The 17,295-nt window shown below is 43.4% G+C and overlaps 1 protein-coding gene across 1 annotated transcript in view; it reads left to right on the plus strand.

Annotated features, from left to right (window-relative positions):
* The first annotated feature begins 842 nt into the window (after window positions 1-842).
* The window catches only part of LOC146634521 (NACHT, LRR and PYD domains-containing protein 12-like), a 46,411-nt gene continuing 29,958 nt past the window's right edge, over window positions 843-17,295 (plus strand). The window contains exons 1-5 of the mRNA XM_085377387.1: window positions 843-1,168; window positions 1,285-3,076; window positions 7,069-7,242; window positions 10,134-10,310; window positions 13,118-13,291. Coding sequence (XP_085233513.1) covers window positions 913-1,168; window positions 1,285-3,076; window positions 7,069-7,242; window positions 10,134-10,310; window positions 13,118-13,291 — 2,573 coding nt within the window. The 5' untranslated portion in view covers window positions 843-912. The remainder of the gene's footprint in view (window positions 1,169-1,284; window positions 3,077-7,068; window positions 7,243-10,133; window positions 10,311-13,117; window positions 13,292-17,295) is intronic.

Genomic DNA, 17,295 nt, shown 5'->3' on the forward strand with positions numbered 1-17,295 from the left:
AATTAAATCGAATCGTGGATCGAATCGATTCGGGACCTTGTGAATCGGAATTGAATCGATTCTAGAAATCAGTGACGATACCCAGCCCTACTCTATATATGTACAGTGAGTTGGGGAGGGGGTCCAGGGCTCCAGGGAAAAGAGGGAATGGAGTCCACACTCACTCCTCTTCAGTCACTCTTGTCCTGCTCTGCACTCACACAGCCTCACACGGGAATCACAGGTAAGCGTCTGTAACCAGGTCCAGGGAAATATTTACTCAAAGTTAACCCAACTGGTGAATTTAGAGAGAGATTTCTTAGCAAGGAGCTGAGATCATGAACACAGGAGGGTCAATGTCCCAGCGACAAACTGCTCCATGCCGCAGCGTTAAATGGTTACCGGTAAGCCCAGGTGAATCAGCAACAGGTGGTGTAATCATCATAACTGTGTGGACCAAGAGCGAGAGGCCATTACAAGCTCCACCCAGGCAGGCAAAACCATAGCAGGAGAGAGCAAAACATAAAACCTGAAAAGCCATCATGAGCCAGCCAGAGAGACACAGAGTTTATACTAGAAGAGAAACCTGCTCATCTTCATCATGTTTGTTTCAATAGAGAAAATCAGAAGTCTCTGTGTGTCAGACCACGGCTCTACACGGACACTTCTAAGCTGCTTCAGAGTGAACTGACCCAGATAATCTGCACACAGCGGCTGTAAAACAGTGAAAGTCATAACTGTCTCTCTGATGGAAAGCTTTTATTGTGAAGTCAGGAAGTCTGCAGGAAGTGTTGAGTTTGTATTCACTCAGTGTTTAATGAGACAGGCAGACAGGAAGAGCAGCTCATTAGTGTTGATGAAATCAAAGGAACTGTGAGGAACTGCAGTTTGGTCACATCTGGATGTTTTTCACTGACAGTAAATGTTTTAGTGATGAAGAAATGTGTTCACAGAGAGAGGAAGAGGAGTGGTGTTTGTGAGGAGGAGCAGCCGTCCTGCTGTGCTTTGTGTCAGGACGTCCTGAAGGATCCAGTCTCTACCAGCTGTGGACACTGGTTCTGCAGACAGTGCATCTCCTCATACTGGGACCAGTCTGCTCCATCAGGAGACTCCTCCTGTCCCCAGTGTGGAGAAAGATCCAGAAGCAGAGCTGGACTGCAGACAGCCAGTCAGAGCAGCTGTGTACAAAGTAAGACTGAACATCTGTCTGCTGATGGACTCATTTCTGAAAACTGGACTTCTTGTGTTGTTCAGACATTGAAGAGTTTTCTTTCTCTTTAGTCTCATTGTTTTTCTTTCTTTCAGCAGATGTTGGTCTGCAGGAGGTTTTAGATGAACATAAGATCAGTCTGAGGAGGAGATGTGAACGTGTGACTGAAGGAAGTGATGAAACAGGAAGTAGAACCCTCCTCAACACCATCTACACTGAGCTCTACATCACAGAGGGACAGAGTGAAGAGGTTCATACCCAACATGAGGTGAGGCAGCTGGAGACAGCTTCCAAGATGGACGCCCTCCATGACGCTCCAATCAGGTGCCAGGACATCTTTAAAGCCTTACCTGACCAACAGAGACCCATCAGAGTGGTTCTGACCAACGGCGTGGCTGGTGTTGGAAAAACCTTCTCAGTGCAGAAGTTCACTCTGGACTGGGCAGAGGGCTTGGAGAACCAACATGTCAGTGTGGTGGTTCTGCTTTCATTCAGGGAGCTGAACCTGATCAGAGATGAGCAGTACAGTCTTCTGGAGCTGCTCCATGTTTTCCATCCAACATTACAGAAGGTCACAGCAGAGAAGCTGGCTGCCTCTCTGCTTTTGTTCATCTTTGACGGCCTGGATGAAAGCAGACTTTCATTGGATTTGACCAACAGGAAGCTGCTGTCTGATGTCACACAGAAGTCATCAGTCAGCCAACTGCTGACAAACCTCATCCAGGGGAATCTGCTTCCCTCGGCTCTCGTCTGGATAACTTCCCGACCCGCAGCAGCCAATCAGATCCCTCCTACATGTGTTGACAGGCTAACAGAAGTACGAGGCTTCACTGACGCCCAGAAGGAGGAGTACTTCAGGAGGAGATTCAGTGATGAAGAGCTGTCCAGCAGAATCATCTCCCACATGAAGACATCCAGGAGCCTCCACATCATGTGTAGTATCCCAGTCTTCTGCTGGATCACTGCTACAGTTCTGGAGCACATGTTGACTACAGAGCAGAGAGGAGAGCTGCCCAAGACCCTGACTGACATGTACTCACACTTCCTGCTGGTTCAGACAAAGAAGAAGAAGAACAAGTACCATGAGGGACGTGAGACGAGTCCACAGGAGCTGATGGAGGCTGACAGGGAAGTTCTTCTGAAGCTGGGGAGGCTGGCGTTTGAACATCTGGAGAAAGGAAACATCATGTTCTACCAAGAAGACCTGGAGCAGTGTGGTCTGGATGTGACAGAGGCCTCGGTGTACTCAGGAGTTTGTACAGAGATCTTCAAAAGAGAGTGTGTGATCTTCCAGAAACCAGTCTACTGCTTTGTTCATCTGAGCATTCAGGAGTTTCTGGCTGCTGTCTACATGTTCCACTGTCACACCAACAGGAAGACAGAGGTGCTGAAGAACTTTTTGGGGAAAAAATACAACGAGTCCTCTCTGGATGATTTCCTTAAACGAGCCATGGAGAAATCCCTCCAGAGTAAAAATGGCCACCTGGACCTGTTTGTTCGCTTCCTTCATGGCCTCTGTCTGGAGTCCAACCAGAGACTCTTAGTAGGTCTGCTGGGTCAGACAGAGATCAGTCCAGGAACCATCCAGAGAGTCATCAACAACCTGAAGTGGATGAACAGTGATAAAATCTCTCCTGACAGAAGCATCAACATCTTCCACTGTCTGATGGAGATGAACCACCTCTCAGTACATCAGGAGATCCAAGAGTTCCTGAAGTCAGAGAACAGATCAAAGAAGGAACTCTCTGACATCCAGTGCTCAGCTCTGGCCTTCATGCTGCAGATGTCAGAGGAGGTTCTGGATGAGTTTGACCTGCTGAAGTACAACACATCATGGCAGGGACGACTGAGACTGATTCCAGCTGTGAGGAACTGCAGAAAGGCTCGGTGAGTCCAGATGTGATCATTAACATCATTGATCAGTGTAGGTTAGTAGTTTAATTTTGAAAATAAAATCAGATTGTAACCACAAAGTGTTTGTGTCCGTACGCTGCAACCTTCCACACCATTCCTTTATTGTACAGACTCAGCAGCAGCTCCATGGATCCCAAATCCAAGAGTGGAGAACAGATTTGAAGTGTGTCACATCCATGCAGTCACAGCTGTTTCCACCATGTTTCCACTGATATTAATCCTGTTCAATGACACGTTTCATATCAGTGAATATGTTCTTTAGGACATCCACTGACATGTTTAAGTGTCCTGCTGGAAATCACTCAAATCATCCATGAAATCCATGAAAAATCCTTTTAGTGTTTCTAACTTCACCCTCTGTCCTCTCTCTCTCTCCATCCTCCTCACTACTTCTAATAATTGGCGATTTTAATATGCACATTGATGATGACTCTGACCTCTTTGCCAGAGGTTTTCTTAGCATCATGGACTCTTTTTACTTCACACAGCATGTATCTGGCCCCACCCACACCAAAGGGCACACTCTGGACCTTGTTTTTACTATTGGCTTAACCATCGACTGTATTAGTTCTGAGGATATTTTTATTTCGGACAATTATTGTATTATATTTCATTTGTCTTTTTATTTGCCTCATCCTGAGCATCGTGCTTTTAGCTCGCGCGTCTTAGATTCTTCTACTGCTGCTAAATTTTCTGACGTTTTTAATTTGGTTCTGCCTGCTTCTAATGATGTTGATTTATTAACAAATCTTTTTAATAATTACTGTCTTTCTATTATCGATAATATTTGCCTTATTAAAACTAGACTAGCCCCTGTTACAAAACCCTCGCCCTGGATAAACGACAGCATTCGCTGTTTAAAGCATGTCTGTCGTAAAGCTGAGCATTTGTGGAGAAAGACTCGTTTACAGGTTCATCTCTTTCATTTAAAAGACCTTTTAGTTTCCTTTAATGCTTCAATTCGTGATGCAAGGGCTGCTTATTTTTCAAACCTAGTCTCTAGGAGCAGAGGTAACTCTGATAAGGTTTTATTTGACACTATTAGGGATGTAGTTGCTCCGGCTTCTGCTGCTGTCCCAATTTCTTCAAATGATGACTGTGAAATTGTTCTTTCCTTCATTGTTCAAAAGATTAGCAATGTAAGGAGCAACATCTCTCCCTCCATGTACCATTTGCCTGTTCCGATTTTACTTAAGCCTGTCATATTTGAAAGATTTTCACCAGTGTCTTTACCTGAGTTATTGAAGCTGGTTACTTCAATGAGATCATCCTCTTGCCCCCTTGATATTTTATCTGGGTCTTTGTTTAAAAATGTTTTTGAGTCTATTGGTCCTAGTGTTCTTAAAATTATTAATGCATCTCTACTCTCTGGTCAGGTCCCTGGTTACTGTAAAAGTGCTGTCATTCACCCGCTTTTAAAAAACCCTAAACTTGATCCTTCTTTGCTTTCCAGTTACAGACCCATCTCAAAATTGCCTTTTATTGCCAAGATTTTAGAAAAGGTTGTGGCCAAGCAACTCACAGTTGTTCTAGATAAACATAACATTCTTGATAAATTTCAATCTGGCTTTCGGAAGACTCACTATACTGAAATTGCACTTCTTAGAGTGTCTAATGATATTTTGATGAATTATGATGCTGGTGAGTGCACTGTTTTGATGTTGCTGGATCTGACCTCTGCTTTTGACACTGTTGATCATCTTATTTTGTTAGATAGATTAAACCACTGGGTGGATGTATCGGGTACCGCATTGTAATGGTTTAAATCCTATTTGTCAAATCGATCTTTCTCTGTGGCTACCTCCAAGTTCAGATCCTCCATCAGCTCTCTTGCCTATGGGGTGTCTCAGGGCTCTGTCTTGGGACCGTTATTGTTTTTGTTGTATTTACTCCCTCTTCTGCAACTTCTTAGCTCTTACTCTGATATTTCATATCATTGTTATGCAGATGATTGTTGGGTCTGTGTTTCCACAAGCCCCGCTAATTCTAGAGACTTATTCATCATGAAGAAAACAAGACAGTCGATCGATCAATTATTTGCGCAAGGGAGGCCTCGTCTGTGTCCACCACGAAAATGACCCCCAGATCTGACCTCCTCCTGCTACCTTTTATTGAGAGACAGTTCACACAAAACACGTCAGAACAAAGCCACGCCCACATGGTCCTAAGACAAGGCATTTGTATGTATATATGTGAACTTATGTAAGAGAGTGTGTGTGTGTGTGTGTGTGTGTGTGTGTGTGTGTGTGTGTGTGTGTGTGTGTGTGTGTGTGTGATCCTGCTGATCGAAGGGTAAAAGCACAGGAGGAACATCCTTGGTCATAAAGAGGGTAGTCTCCCCCACACCCTAGATGGTTCACCCTAGATAACACAGTGAAGCCATACAAAGGGGAGGAATCAAACAGACATTCACAAGGGTGTTCCTGTGATAAAAACACTACCGCCCCCCTCCCAGAATCTTAAGAATCTGGGGAGGTGAGGACAGAAATAATTCCTTAAAATTATGTACAAATGGTAAGCATAAAAATAACAAACATTTAACAATTAACCTTAACAATGATATTCAGCTATATATCTGTTTTAAGCCAACTGATGTTTCTAAGCTCCAAATCTTGCAGTCCTGCTTAGATTCCGTTAGAGATTGGATGGCTGGTAATTACCTTCAACTAAATGCTGATAAAACAGAAGTCATTGTCTTTGTTCCCCTTGTGGTTCAAAATCTAGGCCCTCTTGCTTCTTATATTAAATCCTCCATTAGGAACCTTGGTGTCACTCTTGATCCAGCTCTGACGCTGGACACACACGTTAAATCCTTGGTTCGCTCTTGTTTTTATCATTTAAGAACTATCGCTAAGCTGAGTCCCATTGTGTCACGTTCCGAATTGGAAATGATTATTTTGTTCTATTTTTTTTTCTTTATCTTTTGTTTCATCTCGCTTAGACTATTGTAATTCCTTGTTTACTTGCTTAAGTACTGCCTCCCTGGAACGACTGCAGGGTGTTCAAAATTTCTGTTGCTAGGCTTCTGATAAAGCATCACAAATACTCCCCTGCTGATTCAACTGCATTGGCTCCCTGTCAAGTTCAGGGTCCAATTTAAGATCATAATCATGACTTATAGGGCCCTGCACGGTATAGCTCCAACTTACATAAGTGATCTTCTTCTTCCTTATCACATTTACAAACCAATCAAAGACAAACTGATCCATGTCAGGTTATAACAATATTCAAAGTGAATACAGGCTGCTGCTGGACACAGACAGGTAACATCATTTTGACTTGCTGTCACCTGGATCTGGACTCATAAACACTGAAGCCCTGAACAGGAATACAAATCATTTTCTGCCAACTAGCGACACAGCAGCAGATAATGGCTCAGAAAGCTAAAATGAGCCAATCATTTCTGTGTTTAGTTCCCCTGAAATCAGATCTGATATCAGCAGCTCTGAGTTCATTCATCATTATTGTCCAGTGATGAGATTTCTGCTCCGTTTGGTAACAGTCAGCAGGTTTTTCCTGCGTGTGGACGTGAACAGTCGTACCTGACAGCAGGTAGCAAACAGAGATCATCTTTCCAGCTGGAACTCTTCACTGAGCTGAACTCATTCAAAATGTTCTGGAGTCAAAACAGGAAACAGTCCAAATGTGTGTCTTCACTCTGACTCTGGATCAGATCTCAGTGACAGACTGTGGACATTGTGGAAGCCTAAATGTGACACCATCTTCCTCCTTCATCTGCAGATTAAAGCCAAACAAAGATTCTCATTAAAAGTCTGCAGGTCTGAGAGAGACTCAATCGTTGTGTCATGTCAAACACAGTAAGAGGAGCTGAAGCACAGATGTGAAGAGCAGATTCATCAGATTATGACCTCACTCTGTTTTGTCTTCATATACATTCAGTCTGTGTTTATAATGCAGATTTTCTGCTTTTATAATAACACATTTTATATTTTCTATCATCACAGACTGACTCTGTGTCGACTCTCAGAGACTCACTGTGAAGTTGTGGCCTCAGCTCTGAAGTCCAACCCCTCCCATCTGACAGAGCTGGACATGAGTCAGAACCAGCTGCAGGATTTAGGTGTGAAGCTTCTGTGTGCTGGACTGGAGAGTCCAAACTGTCGACTGGAGACTCTGAGGTGAGTTCACTGACTGTGGCTGTTGTTGTTTTGCTATATTTCAGGTCTTTGATTAATGTTTGAAACTTTCTTTAGTTCCTCAATGTTCAGGATGTGTCTGAAGACAAATGTGAAGAAGTTTGAGTGCTTTCAGAAATGTTGTCTTTCCAAACGACTGAACAACAGTTTTTCCTTTTGGCTCCAAACAGAAGTGACAGACTTGAGCAGGGTTCATTTAAAGGCTGACAGAAGTGGAGTGGTGACGGGGAGATGTTTGACAGGACAGTGTTTCAGCCTCCACAGGTTCATGTTGTGCTCCATCAGTCAGTGAAGATGAAGTCAGTGCTGATGAGGCTGTAGAGTGTGTGAGGGATGTGAATGAGGATGATGAAGATCTGATGATAGCAGATAAAAACAGGCTGCAGAGACTTTGAGCTTTTGTGGAAACAGAGAGGGAAAAGAAAGACATGAATGTCGAAGCTAATAAAGGTGAAGTTTGGAGCTGTGATGATGTTCATGTATCAGAAGCTGATATGGCTGCTACAGAGACGACCCACACAGCTGCTGTGGTGAGGTGTGTGTTAAAGCAGAGGAACACAGAGCAGCCTAACACAGGCCCAAACATGACAACAAAGCAGGACTCAGAGACTGTGCGTCTGTGCATGAAGTATAATTCATGTGCAGTTGTTGAAGTTGTAGAATGACAAATGGCATTTTGGGGTATTTCCAGGTTTCATTGTCCTGCTTGTGCTGATGAAAATGTTTATTGATGTCTGAATTCATTCTTCAATGCTTGATTCTGCCTGAACAACGTGAAAACTTTGCTTATTTTTGTGTAACACAATTCAACGCACTGAAGCTTCGACTTGTTCCATTATCCAACAATGAAAACAGGAAACAGAGACAGCTGGCCTTCAAAGTAAAGGCTGCTCATTTTGAAACGTGTTGGCGGTAAAATGTAAGAAGAGTTGAAGCACATAAATGATCTATGTGGCAAAATATTAAACCCAGTTGATAAATTTGTGTGAGTGTTGCACAGCTGATGGCCAATGGCTGCGCCTGCTGGAGTGTTGTGAGTGTTGTGATTCAGGTGTAGATGTAATGACTCATTCATCACATTCATTCCTTCCATAAAGCTCCTTTTTCTCTCACTTTGGCTCAACGTTATTAAAAAAATAAGAACTGTTTTCACTTTGTAAAACATCTCACACTCTTTCTGCCCGTCTCTGACGCCTGTTGCATTATGGGTAACATGGATTCCAGGCCATACAATCAGAGTAGAGTTTGACAATAAAAATGAAGATGGCCTCCAGTGAAGGTGGGACGTGATGCTGACATGACTGCAGACTGGAGGCTGAACCAGGATCTGCCAGTTTCATGTAATCACATCATTTTAATGTCATTATGTTCTGGACCAGATGTGGAAACATCACTGCCTATTTTATTGTTCACACTAAATCCATGATGGCTCCATGTGGCCACGGCTGGATGTCCAGCATACAGAGCCCTGGGCACAAATGTGTGATGGACCCTCGCCAGCTGGATTTGAGAGCTCGGCTTCTTTTCCTTCTTCAATAATTAGAAATTATTGAAGGGAACACAGTGTGTGTACAGAACAGCTGAAATCATTATGGAGGCTTCACTGGAATATGGAACGGAAGCATCACAGTACAGCTTCACTAAAGTCTTTGATATGAGATGAGAAATGAAGCAGCCAGAGCTTTTTCATGAGTGGAAATCCACTGTGACTGTGAGCTGCTGCTACAGCCTCCAGATTAGCCAGCAGCTCATCCTGCTCAACATTTTCTCACCAACTTTAATGGAAGTGTGATGTTTTCAGCTGGAGTGATGGTCAGGGTGGCCTCCCTCTCCTCTTCTTCTCCTCTTCCTCTTTCATTTGTAAAGCCACTTCTGCTGCTTTCATTCATTTGGAAGTCCTGTAGCTGAGTTTGGGAGAGACTAACAGCCTCGGCAGCAGAGGGGAGAAAGGCTGTAACACCACCACTTTACTCTGTTCTACCTGTCACATCATTTTATCAGGAAACAAATATGCTCATGTTTTTACTATGTTTGTCTTGAAGATGTAAGAAGATCACATGGTGCTTTTTATTATTGTGTTGGTTTGTTTGCTGTCTCTTGGATGGAGCCCAGCTGTGCGTGGCCCCTGGGCCTGTGGTCAGAGTGTGTGCTGGATAATCCGGCCCAGGATGAGGCCAAACTGACATGGGATGAAATGTCTGTCACATAATTGAGCTTAGTGTAGTTTCATTTCTGCACAATTTAAAAACAACCAAAACGTTTTTCTTTCTTTTCTATGTTATTCTGTAGACTTTCTTTGATACTGTGTCCAAAAGGAGCAGCTTTTACTTTGAAGGGGAGTCGTCTCTGTTTCCTCTTCAGGTTGGATGATGGAAGCAAATTAGTGTGTGATATTCTTTCAGTGTTGCACTTTGTAGACTGTCCCTGAGCACTGGTCTCACAGCCAGCTGCACATAGAGACCAGTGTTGTTAGTCCAGGTCAGAAGATGACTTGTTGGAATGAAAATGAGCTTGTAGTTTGTCTGCTTTAATAATGTGACTGGAAAAAGGTGTTGGACTTCAAATATGTCCATTTCTTTCACACTTCACCTTTAAAAGTGAAGCCTTGTGGTTCCTGGAAGGAAAAACACGACTTTTTCAAGTCTTTGTCCTGTTTTTATGATAAATGTACGACTTTAATGTGAAACATTCAGAGTTTTTTCTCTTGTTGTGTTTGTTTGAAGCTGCTTCCTGTTGGCTTCAGCTGTTTGGAGTTTCCATTTTCTAAACTTCTACATTCTGAACCTTCTTCAGCTCTGAACAGATGATGAAACACTGAATGATTTCAAGCTCACACTTTGTCTAATAAACTTACATCTTTCATTCTTATACAGATTGGGGCGCTGTGGTTTTTCAAAGATCAGCTGTGATTATCTGGCAGCGGCACTGAAGTCCAACCCCTCCCATCTGAGAGAGCTGGACCTAAGTAACAACTACGACCTGCAGGATCCAGGAGTGAAGCATCTGTGTGGTTTCCTGGAGAGTCCAGGATGTGGACTTGAAACTCTGGGGTCAGTCAGCATGTTTTAGTTGTGCTGAGATGAATATGATGTGAAAGTTGTGCTGACACTACACTGCAGACATCAGGCTGATATTATACTGATCCACACTGAGGATCTTCATGGTAAAGTCTGTTTTCTTCTTCTCTGGTTTAGTCCATTGACTGCAGCAGAACAATGTTCACATTTCAAACAGTGAGACTCAACGTATGGCCCGCGGCCCACACGCGGCCTGCCCACCTTTCCTGATTCAGAGAGAGGGGACCCTGATTAACTGTGTAGTGTTCTTCCTCACAGTTCTAAGTATCAGACACAACAATGAATAATCCACAGCTGACTGTCTTTAGCAGGTCAAAGGTCACGGCACACAGCAGACAGTGGGAAATATTATAATTCTGATCATTTATCAGCACATATCCATATGTATAAAAACAAAGCTGACACTGTGAGACTTGATCAGAGGTGTGATCATCACAGCAGAGGCCTTTGTGTCAAAGTCACTGAGGATCAAACAGAAACACATGAAGCAGATTTTCCTGTTCTGGCTTTTTATAGCAGATAACCTTCAAAATATTCTGCAGTCCATCAAAAACTGAAGCAAACCATGAATCAACATGTGAACATGAGCTGATGCTGCTGAAGGGAAGCAAAGTTACAGAGGTTTGATTACAGACACAGCTGAGAGTTTGTAATCTGTCATCATTTTAAAAGGTTTAAATTTCTTCAGTATTGAACAGCAGAAATGAGGCTTTGTTTTCGGAGGCCGACAGCAGTGAACACAACAGCAGACTGTTGCGTAATAAGCAGTGAATAATGCAGGAAACAGATTTTTGAAGGTAAACTGTTCTTGAAGTACACTGAGAGAGAGAGAGAGCTGTGCAGGAAGTAAACGTCAAAGTCAGAGAGAATTCATGACGATGTTCATCAAACGTAAAGCGTAGTTTGGATCTTCTTCTGCTGCTGGTTCAGTCAGTTTTGGTTGGAGACAGATGAAACCTGCAGCTTCAGGATCTGTGAGCTGTCCACTTTCAGCCCCGACGGCGTGTCCGTGTACGTGCCGTCGAGTGAACGATCCACGCTCTGTGTTTCCATCTTTGTGTGTTTAGCTGCTCTCATTTACTGTTTTATCTGTTTGCTTGTTGTTGAAATACTTTTGGGAGCTTTAACCTGAGATTCTGGCAAAATACATTTATATTAAAAATCGATTCAGGATTGAATGAATCAACATCGCTTTATTCAAATTAAAACCATTTAAATAGGAAAATCCATTTTTTTACACCCGCCTCTAATGCTGGGTAATGTCAGCTGGTCCATGTGCAGCTGGCTGTGAGGCTCAGGGAGCGTCTACAAAGTGCAACACTGAAAGAACATCATCCATAAATATTGAGTAATAACTGGACTCTCATACAGCGAGACTCAAATGCCTTTAAACATCAGCTTATCCTGCTGATCCAAGTCCAACACTGAGTTTGTAAAAACATGTTTGTCAATCATTTTGTTTGGTTTCTGAGGAAAATGATTCAATAACTTGCTGCTAATACACAACATTTCATCATATTTCCTCATAACCCTCTTTTGTCTGACCATTTGATCCCATTTGAATTTGCAATAAAGGATCCACAGAGTTTGGTGACAATAATGACAGTAGATGTTTGTGTGAAAGTGCTGGAAGCAAATGAGTGTGTGATGTTCTTTCAGTGTTGCACTTTGTAGACGCTCCCTGAGCACTGGTCTCACAGCCAGCTGCACATAGAGACCAGTGTTGTTAGTCCAGGTCAGAAGATGACTTGTTGGAATGAAAATGAGCTTGTAGTTTGTCTGCTTTAATAATGTGACTGGAAAAAGGTGTTGGACTTCAAATATGTCCATTTCTTTCACACTTCACCTTTAAAAGTGAAGCCTTGTGGTTCCTGGAAGGAAAAACACGACTTTTTCAAGTCTTTTTCCTGTTTTTATGATAAATGTACGACTTTAATGTGAAACATTCTGTCACGGCTGCCGAGGCGAGCCGTGTGGTATTGAAGGGGGAAAGGACCCAAAACGCAGGCAGTAGATGATAATGCTGGTGATATTTTATTTACACAGTGGTGAGATGGCAAAACAGGCAAGAGGGAAGACAAAACTAAAGACCTATACTGGGAAAGCTAAATGACAAACCTGAGAGTGTACCAGAATGGGGTGAGAGGCAGAGATACACAGTGACAGGACACCGTGGACCACAGACTGACACGGCGTAACACAGACGAACCGGCAACAGGCAGGAGAACACACAGGGCTTAAATACACACACCAGTAATCAGGGGATGAGAGACAGGAGGGCAACACAGCTGGGAGGAATCAGAGCTGACGGGACAGGGGAAATGTAAACTGAACACACTCACATCAGACAGAGACCTTCACAATAAAACAGGAAACTCTGACACGGGGAACCATACAAGACACAGAACTAAACAGACAGCTTCACAAACAGACGGGGTGACACCATAGAAAGACAGAGACACAGACGCAGACTCAAAGGCAGACTCAAAGGCAGACCGAACATAGAACTCAAACAATAATAATAATCATCATCATAAACTAGAAAATGATAATAAACTAAAAGCGCTGGGTCACCGACCCAGGACCATGAAACATTCAGAGTTTTTTCTCTTGTTGTGTTTGTTTGAAGCTGCTTCCTGTTGGCTTCAGCTGTTTGGAGTTTCCATTTTCTAAACTTCTACATTCTGAACCTTCTTCAGCTCTGAACAGATGATGAAACACTGAATGATTTCAAGCTCACACTTTGTCTAATAAACTTACATCTTTCACTCTTTATACAGATTGGTGAGCTGTGATTTGTCAGAGATCAGCTGTGATTATCTGGCAGCAGCACTGAAGTCCAACCCCTCCCATCTGAGAGAGCTGGACCTGAGCTGGAACAAGCTGCAGGATTCAGGAGTGAAGCATCTGTTTGGTTTCCTGGAGAGTCCAGGATGTGGACTTGAAACTCTGAGGTCAGTCAGCATGTTTTAGTTGTGCTGAGATTAATATGATGTGAAAGTTGTGCTGACACTACACTGCAGACATCAGGCTGATATTATACTGATCCACACTGAGGATCTTCATGGTAAAGTCTGTTTTCTTCTTCTCTGGTTTAGTCCATTGACTGCAGCAGAACAATGTTCACATTTCAAATAGGGATACTCAACGTATGGCCCGCGGCCCACACACGGCCTGCCCACCTTTCCTGATTCAGAGAGAGGGGACCCTGATTAACTGTGTAGTGTTCTTCCTCACAGTTCTAAGTATCAGACACAACAATGAATAATCCACAGCTGACTGTCTTTAGCAGGTCAAAGGTCACGGTACACAGCAGACAGTGGGAAATATTATAATTCTGATCATTTATCAGCACATATCCATATGTATAAAAACAAAGCTGACACTGTGAAACTTGATCAGAGGTGTGATCATCACAGCAGAGGCCTTTGTTTCAAAGTCACTGAGGATTAAACAGAAACACATGAAACAGATTTTCCTGTTCTGGCTTTTTATAGCAGATAACCTTCAAAATATTCTGCAGTCCATCAAAAACTGAAGCAAACCATGAATCAACATGTGAACATGAGCTGATGCTGCTGAAGTGAAGCAAAGTTACAGAGGTTTGATTACAGACACAGCTGAGAGTTTGTGTGATGGACCGAGCAGTGAAGGAAACTTAGGCACAGGTTAATGTCCAAAAAAATGATTTTTTATTTAACCCAAAAACATAATTGGTTAACTCATGCAAAAAGAATCAAAATCTTGGGCCCATAAAAGAGGTCAAAATAACAAAACTCTACTCAAAGTTGACAATACAACTGATAATTCAAACAAACTGACCTAACTTAACGAGACAAATGGGACACTTAAATAGTGGCTGATCAGCCCACAAAAAACACAAGAAGGGGTAAAACACACAAAACCTAACTAAACCAAACATAATGAACTCCAATTCCCCCCCATGGTCCTGAGTTATGGCGTGAACCAATTTGTAGTCTTCCTTTAAAGCTCACTCTGCCCCTTTTCCACCTCTTGGCTCCTTAATCAAGGGACTGGAACAGCTGCAACTAAGGTAACTCAAAAAACAAAAAAATAATCATACATAACAGTGTAAACTAAAATGTGCGCACTTATTTTAGAATGCAGTGTTATGTGGATATGTTAAATGAATTCTAAACCAAAACCAGTTATTTATTGTCCTGTAAATAAATTCCTATATTTAAAGAAAGAAATGAGAATGCAATGTTACTTATAAGCCTCTACACTAACATGGTGGGTATTACCACTGTGTGGCTGTAAGTGCAGCCATCACACACTCCCCCTCTTCAGATCTCTCCCTGGGACAGCGAGAGAGACAGTCTGCAGTACAGTTATCTTTGCCGGAGATGTGGTTGATAGTGAACCGGAATGGCTGGATTGCAAGGTACCATCGCGTGATCCTTCCATTTGTGTCCTTCATTCTCTCTATCCATCTCTCTATCCTTCATTCTCTCTATCCACAGACCACAAGAGCCTTGTGGTCTGTTTCCAATATGAACTCCCGTCCGAGAAGATAATACCTAAAGGAGTCCAGGGCCCATTTGATGGCAAGTCCCTCCTTCTCGATGGTTGAGTATCGCACTTCCCTCGGAAACAGCTTGCGGCTGATGAAGGCCACTGGATGACGCTCTCCAGGCGGTCCCTGTAACAGAACAGCTCCCAATCCTCTCTCTGAGGCATCAGCCTGAAGAATGAAATTTCTCTCAAAACAGGGCTGTGCAAGACTGGGCTCCTACTCAGAGATTGTCGTAGGTCCTGAAAAGCCATCTTAGCCTCCTCTGTCCAGGTGATCTTATTGGGACTTCGGGCACCAGTCAGATCCGTCAGAAGAGCTGCCCTGGCGGAGAAATGAGGGATAAACCGATGATAGAATCCTGCCTTACCTAAAAATGATCTCAGCTGTTTTCTGGTCTCTGGCAAGGGACAGGATTCTATGGCGGTGACCTTATTGACTTGAGGTTTTATCACTCCATTTCCAATCACAAACCCAAGGTACTCAGTTTCAGCCTTGGCAATGGCACACTTAGCTGGATTAACAGTCAACCCTGCAGACTGAAGACGCCCCAATACCTTCTCCAGGTGTTGCAGGTGTTCTTCCCAGGTAGAACTGAAAATCACTATGTCATCAAGGTAGGCTGCAGCAAAATCAGACATGTCAGACAGTATCTGGTCCACCAGTCTCTGGAATGTTGCCGGGGCCCCATGCAGTCCAAAGGGCATGACTTTAAACTGGAACAAGCCCCACGGGGTCCGGAAAGCAGTCAGCTCTTTTGAGCGCTTAGTCAGTGGTACCTGCCAATAACCCTTGCAGAGGTCTATTGTTGTCAGGTATCTGGCCTTCCCAAGGCGCTCAACCATGTCATCAATGCGGGGAGTTGGATATGAATCAAATTGTGATATTGCATTTAGGTACCTGAAGTCTATGCAGAAACGGATACTGCCATCCTTCTTTGGCACCAGGACCACCGGATGGCACCACTCACTCTTCGAGGCTTCAATGATTCCTAGTGACAACATCAGGTCGATCTCCTCTTTCAACGGGATCAGTAGACGCTCAGGTATCCTGTAACTCATTCTCCTCACAGAAGCTCCATCTTTCAACACAATGTCATGTTCCACAATGTCCGTTCTACCAGGATTTTCACTGAACACATCTAATTTACACAGGTTTCTCACCTGAGCCTGTCTTTCCTCAGGAAGATGGTTGAGATCCAGGTCCTGAGGAGTGGGTTTTGGCAGATACTGATCATCCACTTCCTCCTCCTCCAAAACCTCCCGGATCAGAAAGACATCTGCTTTTGGTCTCTCCACCCATTCCTTAAGCAGGTTAATGTGCAGTACTCTGCTAGAGCGGGGCTGATCTGGAATAGCGACCTTATAGGTTGTTTGTCCAAGTTTCTTTTGGATCCGATATAGAATGCCATCTTTCAGCAGAAACTCCCCCCTGCTGTTCAATTCTTGCTCAGTCCCTTGGTTCCTCTCTGCAGCATTCTGGAACAGAGATGTTAGAGATGGATCGTCATGTTGCATTTCAATAATATTAACAGGGATTTTGAAACCCAAAGGTAACTCAGGCTCTGTGCTAGGAGCTTCTTGAACAGCAGTATGTAGAAACTTCTCTTGCCTTCTCTATCCACGTGACTTACGAGACTTCCCGGGTGCAGTCTCTATGTCTGCATCATAGAAGGGCAAGGCACGGAGTGGGTGTAGGGACTCCTCTTTCTTCTTAGCTTGAGCTCTTGTTACTGCGACATTGCATGTATGACTAGGATTCAGCAAGTCAAACAACACAGGCAGATCTCGACCCAGCACTACTGGAAATGGCAGATTCTCTGCAACACCAATATTTAGAATATACGTTTGTCCTTGTACCTTGATGTACAGATCTGCTGTTGGATATGACCTCTCATCTCCATGAATGCAGCGAACAGGGATTGTCTCCACATTATTAACTTTATTTGCGGGAACAAAGTCTCGGTGCACAAGAGTCTGAGTACTTCCTGAGTCAACAAGGGCCTTTAATGGTTTCCCATCAACCTCAACTAAGGTCATTTTGAAACCATTCTCAAACTCCACTTTAGGCTCCACACTTTGTCGGGGCACAAAACACATCTGAGTTATTTTTGTAAAATTCTTCGGGCACATCAGTTTTGCGTGGCCCTCCATCCCACACAAATAACGAATCACAGTCTTGGGTGGAGGTCTTGATGGCATATTGACAGACTGGCTCTTTGGAGGTTTACTCACCCCTGCTTTCTGATAGTGAGGGACAGATTTTGAACCATCTCTCATTTTCCATGCTGTGTGGCTCCATGGCTGTCCTTTTCTCCGTGCTGCCACAAACACATCAGCCAGCTCTGCAGCTGTCGCTGCAGAGTTTGGATTGCGTTCTTTAATCCATATCTGTAACTCAGGAGACAGCATTCTCAAGTATTGT

The sequence above is a fragment of the Diplotaxodon limnothrissa genome, linkage group LG3, assembly GCF_057381915.1.
Source record: "Diplotaxodon limnothrissa isolate DT_005_m linkage group LG3, D_limnothrissa_male_GT1.1, whole genome shotgun sequence".
In the NCBI taxonomy this organism is placed as follows: Eukaryota; Metazoa; Chordata; class Actinopteri; order Cichliformes; family Cichlidae; genus Diplotaxodon; species Diplotaxodon limnothrissa.